The sequence below is a fragment of the Polyodon spathula genome, chromosome 7, assembly GCF_017654505.1.
Source record: "Polyodon spathula isolate WHYD16114869_AA chromosome 7, ASM1765450v1, whole genome shotgun sequence".
Taxonomy (NCBI): Eukaryota; Metazoa; Chordata; class Actinopteri; order Acipenseriformes; family Polyodontidae; genus Polyodon; species Polyodon spathula.
Genome location: NC_054540.1, coordinates 33,013,101 through 33,025,172, shown reverse-complemented (window position 1 = coordinate 33,025,172; position 12,072 = coordinate 33,013,101). Strand labels below are relative to the sequence as shown.

Below are 12,072 nucleotides of genomic sequence, written 5' to 3'. Positions count from 1 at the left end.
AATACACAGCTATGGCAAAAGGTTTTGCATCACCAGAGGGAATTAACTAATTTTGCTAAATAATGTCATGTTAACATATTCAATTGCATAACAATTTGTAGTTTTCCATATACTTAACGAAAAACTGACATAAATTGAAAAATCATGTGACATTTCAAAATCTAAGACAAAATACTGTACTATTATATATATATACATATAATATTTTTATTATGTATCAATCCTAAAATTCGAGGTGATCCCAAACTTTTGGCCATAATTGTACAATTTTTTACACTTATAACTTTAAAGTCTGTTTCAAGGTTCTTTTCAAAATGTCCGCTCTAGTACACAGGGGTTTCAGATGTGTCCTCTAAATCACTGCACGTTTAAAAAAAAAAACAAAAAAACCATAAAAACAAGTGCTCTGGCTTTTCTGTTACCTGTTTCACAATGTGGCCAATAATCTTTACACTATCAGTGCAAGAGCTTTAAAAAGAGTGTTTCAATGACAACGGTGAGTACTCTGAAGATCAGCAATCGCTTAAAGACTGAGCTTATAAACACTGCAGCCAGCGCCAGTGCTCAGCAAACGGGTCACATGTGTAAATGACCCACTACTGAATTCTACATGACGACTGTTAACCTGGAACTATTAACTATCTTTAACGTTATTTTGCAGTTTCAGCACCATGCTTTCCCCATTGTTATTCTATGCATTTAATATAGTTTACTCTGATGTGCCATGCTTTTTAATATGCTTTACCAGACCTCTCTGTGCTTCACAATGCTTAGCTATGTTTTACCATGCTTTCACTGTGCTTTATTACACTGTGCTGTGCTAACTGTTGGCACCTTTATATACAGTAGCAAGTAATACTCCATGTACAGAGAGAGATAATGAGAGAGAGAGAGAGAGAGAGAGAGAGAGAGAGAGAGAGAGAGAGAGCTCTATATCTAAAGAAAATCAGGATCCAACAGGACACTCATCAATCACTACAAACACTCAATGAAGAAGAAAAGTAATTGATAAACTAAACTGATATAACTCATTATTTTAATAAGTACCTAAGATTAAAACAGTGAGCTTTCAGTTTATCAATTATTTCATTATATAATGTGTATATATACACACACATAGATAGATAGATAGATAGATAGATAGATAGATAGATAGATAGATAGATAGATGGATGGATGGATGGATGGATGAATGTGACTGCCCCCATGGCTGGTGAGATTACACTGGAACCAGACCCAGGTACTATGAGCTTTCACTAACGAGGGAGTTGGTGTCTCTGTGACGATATTCATTACAAAGTTACATCATTGACAGGCTGGCTGGAGTCTCCTGCTCTGCTCTAGTCCTGGAGCTGGGATTGTCAGCAGGCTGTGCCCAGAATTACTGAGTGCAGCAGCCAAGCCGCTGACTTCTACAAAGGGAACTGACCACTACACTGGAACCAGTCCCCTAGACATTCACCAGACCTACAGCAGCCAAGCTGCTGACTTCTACAAAGGAAAGTGACCACTACACTGGAACCAGTCCCCTAGACATTCACCAGACCTACAGCAGCCAAGCCGCAGACTTCTACAAAGGAAACTGACCACTACACTGGAACCAGTCCCTTAGACATTCACTAGACCTACAGCAGATAAGCCTCTGACTTCTACAAAGGAAACTGACCACTACACTGGAACCAGTCCCCTAGACATTCACCAGACCTACAGCATCTAAGCTGCTGACTTATCCAAAGGAAACTGACCACTACACTGGAACCAGTCACCTAGACATTCACCAGACCTACAGCTATTGACAAACGTGTTGCATCACCCTATAGAATAAATTCATGAAACCTGTTGAATAATGCATGTTAATATATTGAATTAAATACTGCTATATACTAATGAAAAACTGACAAAAATTGAAATCTAACATCAAATACTGTATTACTATTATGGCTTCCAGTAGATTTTTGGGATACCATTTTGTAGTTTCTTTGATTTCACGATGCTAAATTATGTTCATATAGTTTTTTTTTTTTTTTTTAAATTATGTCTCAAGCCTAAAATTCTAGGTGACGCTAAAGTTTTGGCCACAGCTATACACAGTAAATACAAAATCTGAGTTATCAGTGTCATGAGAAATGAGATACCAAGACCAGCGTATGGATGTAATGTAAGTGATGTACAGACAGACAGACGCCTCCCCCAATTCCGATATAGAAAATAACATGCGCTAACGCAGTGGTGCACAAATCCCCCAGATTCTGGTTGAGGAGAAAGTTAAATTGGGTCAATTTAGTTATCTGGAATAAGGACCAGCAAGGGTCTGGATATACTTACCCTTACCTGATTGCATTAAAGTGATCACAAATGGACAAAAAGACAGCCTTCAATTAAAGGTGGAACAGTGGAGGGGGAATTGGGAGAGGGATGGGAGACAGGGGAGAGGGGAGAGGGACAGAGAAAGAGTGAAGAGGAGAACTGGGTGAGGGTTAGGGGAGAGGAGAAGGGAGAGGGGAGTGGTGAGAGTGGAAAGGGGAAAGGAGAGCGGGAAGACTGGAAAGCAGAGCGGGGAAAGGGAGGGAGGGGAAAGGTACAGAGAGTGGAGAGTGGAAAGGACAGAGGGTGAGGGGATGAGAGAAGGGAGAAGGGAGAGGGAGTGGGAGAAGGGTTAGAGGAAAGGGAGGGTGAGGAGAGAGGGGATAGGAAGGGGGAGAGGGGAAAGGGGAAAGAGAGGGAGATTGGAGAGGGAGAGGGTGAAGGGAGGAAAGAGGGAGTGGGAGAGAGGAAAATGAGGGAGAGTGGAAAGGAGAGAGGGAGAGGGTGAGGAAAAAGGAGAGAGGGGAGAGGGAGTGGGAGAGGGGAAGGGGAATGGGAGGGAGAGTGGAGAGGGGAGAGGGAGAGGGTGAGGGGAGAGAAGAGAGGGGAAAGGGAGTGAGAGAGGGGAAAGGGGAAAGGGAGGGAGAGGGGAACGGGGAAAGGGAGGAGTGGGTAGGGGAGAGGGTGAGGGGAGAGGGGAAGGGAGGGAGAGGGGAAATGGAGGGAGTGGACAGGGGAGAGGGAGAGGGTAAGGGGAGAGGAGAGAGGGAAGAGGGAGTGGTGAGAGTGGAGAGGAGAGTAGAGGATCAGGTTACCTGTTCTGGTTGTTGATCTCCACCTTGTCGCTGCTCATGATGCTCGTCTCCTCCCCCTCCTCCTTGTTGCGCAGGCGTTCCTGACGGGCTCTCCGCCGACGCTCGCGGGCAGCTTCCTCGTCATCCTCATCAGTCCTCTGGAACGCCAGCCTGGGACACAAACAGAAACACAGCATAGCGTCACCAACTCACACCCTCACACACACACACACACACACACACACACATATAGTGCTCCCTCCGATTTACACTTAGGTTATAACGCAGAATACAAACAGCATGGTCTCTTAACTATGGCTCCTGAATACAGAGCTCTGTCCTCTTTAGACCCAAGGATCCCCCTGGGGGTACAAGATATCTCTTTAAATCACAGGTAGGTAAACTTGGCTCTTCCAATCCTAACCAGACCTTAATTATTTAACTAACACCCTCCCCCCCTCCGCTGAACTGAGGTGAATAGTACAGACCTCAGAGTTGGGAAACAGTAGAACTTTGTAACTGTGTTTCTCCTGGTTTTCTCTTTTTTGCTGTCTTTAGTGCTTCCATATGGAAACTGAGACACTTTAGGAATGAAGAATCAATCTATGTGGACCACTGTGGCTCTTCTATATTGTATGTGCATTATATGCATCAGTTTGTAGTTTGTTTTAGAGAAAAATTACTTGATTATAGGCGTTCAAACCAAGGCTTTATAATGCAACTTCTTATTTCAGTCTGAAAATTCGTGATAGATTATTTATTAAAATTTAGACTTGAGAACACTACTACTACATTATACATATTACACTACGTACTTTGGCCTCGCCCTATGAGGTACCCCATAGCTTGCAGGTAACACTACCGCAGAGATGAACAAAACCATTATTCCATTATTCAGATCAAGCTCTCCACAAAACCAGTGACCCTCACCTGATTTCTGTGGAGAGCGCTACTGAAAGTGTATCGTGGAAGTCCAAAGCACACGCAATCTGTTTTCTTTGGGGTTTTTTTGGCAGAGCTTAAGGGACCCTTTTAAATGAAGGGCCGTGAAGAATTAATAACAGAAAGCTAGCACCTTTCCCAGCTATAGTAATCCTTTTTATTTTAACAGAATTGTAATAAATATGTTTAGTGCAAGTCACTGTAAGCACTTTGGAACGTGATCAGTTGCTATAAAACTATACGGCTGTTAAAAACTCTCGTGATTTGCTTCTATAATAAGACCATTTCCATTTATTCTTTCATTACAAGTAAAGTAAAACCATTTCGGAATTGTAAATGAAAATAATTCTTGAAGCTGAAAGCTGTTTTCCAGAGCATATGCAGTGAGTCAGTTCAAGCAATCAAGTGTGTCAACCAACACAAGACTGAAATCACTATATATATATATATATATATATATATATATATATATATATATATATATATATATACTGATGCACAATGAAAACGCAAGTCTATGTTTTACATCAATAGCTCATTGGGCACATACATAATGTTATTTACATTTTAAATAGTGAGCAGATAGGTTTGTTGATTGTTTGAGTAGTATTGTTCCTTGGAAAAACAAAATACTGAGCTCAAGTCATGTGATTTCATTAAAACGCCAGGCGCTCACTGTTTGGTATTTGAGTTGAGTTAAAATTGCCAGAATGAGTTGATTAAGAATCTGTATAAACAGCCATTCCAAAAGACATGATTTTAATTAACGCAAAAACAGCAAAAGATACGACCGTGCCTCACTTGAGTAATGAAGATCGCCTGGTTGCTACGGCATGATTGAAGGCGGCCTGTCTGTGAGAGAAGTTGCCCGGAGAACGAGATGTTCTGCTTCAACAATCAGCAGACTAGTCCAGAGAAACCAGGAAACCGGCTCTGTGATAGACAAGCCACGTCCTGGAAGGCAGAGGTCTATGTGTCAGAGCTGCCAGGATTGTGTTAATGCTCAGGGAGGTCTCACTGATACTAACTTTGTAATGGTTTCATTCTGACAGTGTGTCACGTTTCATCTGAAAACTTATTATGATGCTTTGATCTGTATTTTTGTTCACATTTTCTTGATTTTGTTTAATACCTACATTTTAAATATTTGATTAAATCCATTAGTGTGTTGTGTTTCTTTTGTGCATCAGTATATATATGTGTGTCTGTGTGTGTGTGTGTGTATATATATATATATATATATCGCTGATATAAGAATCAACCACATATAGTGATCAAAACCACTGGGACATAATCATTCCTATACCAACAAATGTAAAATAATCTGCTTGTAAGAATCATTTTGGGGCAAGCTGACTACATGTAATACAGTACTTGATCAACTGCAATGATGTGTACAGCCAGTAAACAGCGTGGATAGCGTAATGATGCAGGAAACACTGCATTGTTTGTAATCAAACGTGACTGCACCACTGCATTGTGCAGGTATGTTTTTTTGTGTTCTCTGTTAGTGAAAATGTGTTTCAATAAAGTGAATACACATTACAAAATACATACTGAGTACAGCAGTGTTATTGTGTGATATGCAAGTAGAGGGAGTGGGATTGCGGCACGGTGCTGTGAGGAGGAGGAGGGGTGATAATTGCAGAGCTTTGCATCTCCGCTTAATGATGAGAAACTGAGATTTACATCGCAACAGAAAATAAGAATGCCGTAGATGCTTAAATGCAGTGGTAGTCCTGACCGTAAAATACTGTACTGTAATGCCATTTTAATTCAAAGCCATTAAACGTAACATCACACGGCAGTTAAACTAGGCACCCTCACGAGACGATTGCTTCTCAAGTATACTGTAGTAAAACAGGATTCTGCAGCCTTGCGTAAAAAAGCTGCTTACCCACGAGGACTTGTTTTGATGTATTGTCCTCAGTGATTGAGCACCATTGACATCTGTACACTGTATTTAAACTGTTGATGGCACGCTTTTGCTAATTGGAATGCGACAGAGTGGCCGAGGACAGTGTAAATTATCAGGCTGGAGTCTTGATTTACAGTTTTAAACCGGTGTTGGTTTTATTTTTCTTACACAGCAGTGGCAAAACAACCACTAATAAAACAAACAAAATAAACCTAACTTTCTCAGTTGGCGCACAAAGTAAACTGTACTTCTTGTGGAACAAACACTAGAGCTCTTACTCATGTTTTGGTTTATTTTTCTTTCTTCTGCTTCCTTACTCCTCTATACCCCCATCACAACACTGTCGGCTATATATACACACACTGTATTGAATAATGGTCAAAAATCACTAAAGAATCATGCCAAAAGCTCACTGACAAATATTGTAATCTTATAAAAGAGGTTAATATTGCTAAAAGTGCCTCAACTACCTATTATTTTAATTTTCTGGGTATGAATACTATATCACATAATGCAAAAAAATTGCAGACATTACTATTTCTTGTAATGTTTTTCTTCATCCACAAAAGCAAAACTTTTGCTACCAAAGATTTTTCCTAAAATTCTTTGTTTTCAAAAAATTTCTAGATTTTATATATATATATATATATATATATATATATATATATATATGTGTGTGTGTGTGTGTGTGTGTGTGTGTGTGTGTACACAGACACACACACACACACACACACACACACACACACACACACACACACACACACATATATATATATATATATATATATATATATATATATATATATATATATATAAAAAATCTAGAAATTTTTACTTGTTTCTAAAATCCTTTTTAGGAAAAATGGATTACCTTGTGTTTGTGTGAGTATAAATATATATATCTATATATATATTAATATATCATTCTATTCTATATATATATATATATATACTCACACAAACACAATTAGATCTATGAAATTCTTTGTCATTCTCAGTTTTTTTTTTAATTCTGTTATTCTTTTATTTATTATTTTACAACATATTCATATCAAGAGTATAATAAGCACATTTTGTATTAATTTTAAAACATGAATGACTTTTTGCAACAGGTACAGAATGTGTCTGCATTTGTGTTTTTATTCGCTTTTCGAAATTTTGGTTGTTTTATTTAACCAAAATTAAATTTACAGTCTATTCAGAATCCCATAATATGTGATCCAGTAACTATCATGCTTTAGTATCCCTGTTAGAACTACTCAATTCAATCCAACACAATACTAAAATAGAACTCATGGGGCCATCATTTCAATTAATTTCTTTGATTAACTGCTATTTTTTGAAAAAAGAAAAAAAAAGTGTTAATGTTATAAAATTTAAAAGAACCTGAAATGTATAACTTAGCTGTGTTGTTCTAGTTTTGTAAAATGAACCTCATTACCTTTTTCAAAAAACAGGAGTTAATTAAAGACTAAAGTAAATGTCTTACAAATATGTCCCTTAGTCCTTTACTGCCGATTAGAGACCTGTTATTGATCCAACAGGATAAAGGAAATGCCTGTTCCTAATAGCAAATATACAACCGTGTGCAAATGTATTAGAACACCTCAAGATTTGTCATTTATATCTTTTATACACCTACCTGCATGAAAACCTCTGGGAGTGAGCATTTCAATTTCCGATCAGGAATCAGTGATATAGAAACAACAGGCACTCATGTGTGAAAATGGTAGACCACTTTGTGCTTTAGTTAGGCATCTTAAAAACAGCTTCTAAAAAGTCTCATGCATTTTCCCATTTGTGGCTATGTGTTCCTTTTCTCTTACTAAATTAAATGAATTGCATGTGTGGCCTATTAAGTCATCAATGAAATTATACAATCACTAATTTTCCTATTCTGACAATGTTCCAACACTTTCAGTTCCAGTGGTTTGATTTCATATGTGCAACAAATCAAAACTACAGATCAATGGGGTGTTCTAATAAATGTGCACACAGCTATATTTTACACCAGGTTAATTGCCCCAAAGAAGTGAGAAAAAATCCCTGCAAGGTGCAGAAACCTGTAAGCTCTGTGTCCAGTATTTTCCACTCTTTTCTCCTGCGCTCAGCAGTGCGTTCTCAATGCAAGCCCTATCATTACAGAATGATGTGCTGCCAAGCCACATTGCCCGTAGTACCTGCCAAGCCTACCCTCGCCTACTCAGCTGGCTTCAAGCCTTACTGCCCAAAATCCCTGAGCTTTGCTGTTTTTGAATCACTGAGATAGACATTCATCTGCCAGGAAAATTCTCTTAATTGCTTTACCCAAAATAATGGTTCAGATATCAGATTCAAAAGGAGAGCCCCTTGCAGATTTGTACATTGTGCTCTTACGTTTCCCATGCTTTCCTACACGTTACTGATGCACGGATTAGGCAGCTATGTTTTAAAGAGTAAAATGCTATTGTTATGTGATGGGATGCTCGTTACTAAAATACTGCTGAGGTGTACAGTCTGTTAAGATGTACGCCTACAACACATTGCAATAGGTAAAAACATTTTTAAAAAAATCTGTAGAACACATTGCAGTGTTCCGTAGGCTACAGCTGTGGCCAAAAGTACATGAACATCATTTAAATCTTTTATTTAACTTCATGCAATCAAAGAAGCTAACAAAATGATATCGCAAAAGTCTACCGGAAGCCATAATACTAGTACGTATTTCATGTTAGATCTCGAAATGCCACATTTTTCAATTTTTGTCTGTTTTCTGTTAAGTATATGGGAAAACTACAAAGAGGTATGTAATTCAATATGTTAACATAACATTATTCAAAAGGTTTAATTCAAATTTATGAAGCAAAATTAGTTAATTCTATAGGGTGATGCAAAACTTTTGGCCATAGCTGTATTTTGTGCTACCACACTTAATACTGTATGTCGGACCATTTCAATACAGTAACTTACATGTAAACCTTCAAATGTTGTACCTTTCCCACCCAAAATGATATGGGGGTGGGGGGGGGGGGGGGGGGGGTAAATGAGTTGCTCTTTAAGATAAGCCAGGCCTGTTCAGTAAATGAAGCCCCCTATATTATAGCACTAGCTAAAACCTTTATCTAAAAAACTTTTTATTTTTTTACTTTACCTGAACTATTTATCCTCAATAACTTTAAAACTCTCAATACAAAGCTAAGGTAAAACTACTTAGTCAAGGAGACAACATTTTTGATGTATGTAAGTGTATAGAAGAAGAAAGTATCCAAAATGTTAGTTAGTTAGTTAAATGTAGTTTCTAATAGTTTTACCTGAAACTTTACTTTGAAAAAATTCTGATGGCGGGAGTGTGAGAGGGTGTGTAAACAGCACAAGGCCCAAAGCCTGGCCTCCCCTTTTATCAAGAAACCTAAATCATACAACCTCCGGTAAATTATAAGAGAGAAGCAGGAGCCACAGGCTAAAAAGGGTCTCTCTGCAGCCCAAGTAGTCCTGAAAAGCATTGATAAAGCAGACTTACTTGGACAGAGCTAGCCAGCGGTTCCTGATCCCTGCTGAGTGAGACATGTCAAGGAGGACAGAAATGCAGAATGAGGTCTGGGGAGCGGTGTGCACTGATTTCACACACTCATAATCCCCTGGTACAGTGAATTGCTCAATTCTTCCCACTGCCCAGAGCTCTGACACTGAGTTGACACAGTGTAGCAGCTATGTGTGTGCCAGTGTGAGCCCAAGGTTACCAGTGACAGCATTGCATTGTATTCTATGCAATACAGAGAGCGCTCGCTTTGTGGACAAACAAAAACCCCTGCAGTCTGTGTGGGCGGATTACACAAGATAAACCACCAATGCCCCTTTACCTTTTGCAGAAAGTATTTCCTGTGGAATACTTCTTGTGTGGTCATTCCCATTGATTGCCAGCCTCTAGTTCAGGGGTGTCCAATCAATCACGGTCCTGGAGGGCTATTCCACCCCAGGTTTAACAGGTAAAATTAGGTAATTGACTACAAGGAATTGAGCGGTTCTTCAAATGGTTTCTTCTTAAAATACATTTGAGAGTGACTCAAGTTTCACGAGAAGGAAACTGACAATTTGGATGACCGGATCAAACCTGGCAGTATATTTTAAACCTCATTGCAAAAATAAGAAAGTTAGATTAAGTTAGCAAATATAAAAGTGAGTTTTTATTTGTGGAACACGTATGTCCCTTGTACCTTAACAGGTTAGGCTCTGCGTGAAGGTTTAATGAGAATAAGGTACAATAAACCATAGGGTTCTATGTGTACACAAAAATACATGAACATGTGTGTATACAGCTATGGACACAAATGTTGCATCACCTTATAGAATTAACTAATTTTGCTTCACAAAGTCGAATGAAACCTGCTTAAAAATGTTATGATAACATATTGAATTACATACCACTTTGTTGTTTTCCCTATACTTACTGAAAAACCTGACAAAAATTGAGAAATTTGACATGAAATTTGACAACTAGCATGAAATACTGTACTACTATTATGGCTTCCAGTAGACTTTTGCGATATAATTTTCTAGCTTCTTTGATTACATGATGTTAAATAAAATGATGTTCATATATATATATATATATATATATATATATATATATATATATATATATATATATATATATATATATATATATATATACACACATCAATCCTAAAATTATAGGTGATGCTAAACTTTAGGCCACAGCTGCATGCACACACATATGTAAAACAGAATGATGACGTGATTTGAGTTGATTATGATATTCGTTGAACTGGTATATCTCTGGGTCTCTGTTAATGATTCATGCTCCACTGGGGCCTCGGACTGTGCGCACAGAGAAATGTTTTCATTCTCTTGTCAGAAATGTTTTTATTCTCTTGAACTGGGGGGGGTCGAGGGAGCTCAACCAACACAACATGGCATCCTCCTAATCTGCAAAGTAAATGGAGAAGGCTCTGTCCAGCTGGCACCTCGCAACACATGCCGGCACAATATTCTCACTGGCAGCTGAGTTTCAGAAAGCCAGCGAGTGATCAGAGTGCTCAGTGCCAAGGGATTTGGTTTCTTAGGGAAGGTAATTAAGAAATATATAGACAGTGCCGAGAAAAAGTTTGTGAACCCCTTAGGATTTTCACATATTTCACATATTTCAAACCTAAACTGTTATTAGATCTTAATCTAAGTCCTAATAATAGATAACGATAACCTAATTAAACAAATGACACAAAAACATGATACTTTTTCAACATTTATTTATACACAAATGATTCAACATTCAATATCCATGTGTGAAAAAGTATGTGAACCTTTAGATTCAGTAACTGGTGGCACCCCCTTGAACAGCCATGACTTCAACTAAGCGTTTCCTGTAACTGTTGGTCAGTCTCTCATATCGGTTTTGAGGAATTTTGGTCCATTCCTCCTTACAGAACTGCTTCAACTCGGTGACATTTGAGGACTTCCTTGCATGGACAGTTTGCTTCACGTTCTGCCACAACATTTCAATGGGGTTTAGGTCCAGACTTTCACTAGGCCATTCTAAAAAATGGAATTTCTTCTTCTGCAGCCATTTTTTGTAAATCTGCTTGTATGTTTAGGATCAATGTCTTGCTGCCTGACCCACTTTCGGTTCAGCTTCATCTCACGGACAGATGACCTGACATTCTCCCCTAGAATCTTCTGATACAATGCAGAATTCATGGTTGTGTCAATGATGGCAAGCCGTCCAGGTCCTGAGGCAGCAAAGCAGCCCCAAATCATCACACTCCCACCACCATGCATGACGGTTGGGATGAGGTTCTTCTGTTCGAAAACAGTATTTGGTTTTCGCAAAACACAAAGTTTCTCACTGAGGCCAAAAAGTTCTACCTTTGACTCGTCTGTCCAGAGAACATTGTTCCAGAAGTCTTGTGGATCATCTATACCCTCTTTGGCGAACTTCAGACGGGCAGCAATGTTCTTTTAGACAGCAGTGGTTTCCTCCTGGATATCCTTCCATGAAGAACATTCTTGTTTAGTCTTTCTCTGATAGTTGAGTCATGAACACGCACATTAGCCAAGGGGAGAGTGGCCTGCAGATCCTTGGATGTTACTCTGCGGTTCTTTGTGACTTCGTTAATG

General features: G+C 38.7%; 1 protein-coding gene across 1 annotated transcript in view; it reads right to left on the bottom strand.

The window, feature by feature from the left end:
• Positions 1-12,072, bottom strand: part of LOC121318553 (non-muscle caldesmon-like) — an 81,839-nt gene that overhangs the window by 20,584 nt on the left and 49,183 nt on the right. The window contains exon 4 of the mRNA XM_041255339.1: positions 3,120-3,269. Within this exon, the coding sequence (XP_041111273.1) occupies positions 3,120-3,269 (150 nt within the window). The remainder of the gene's footprint in view (positions 1-3,119; positions 3,270-12,072) is intronic.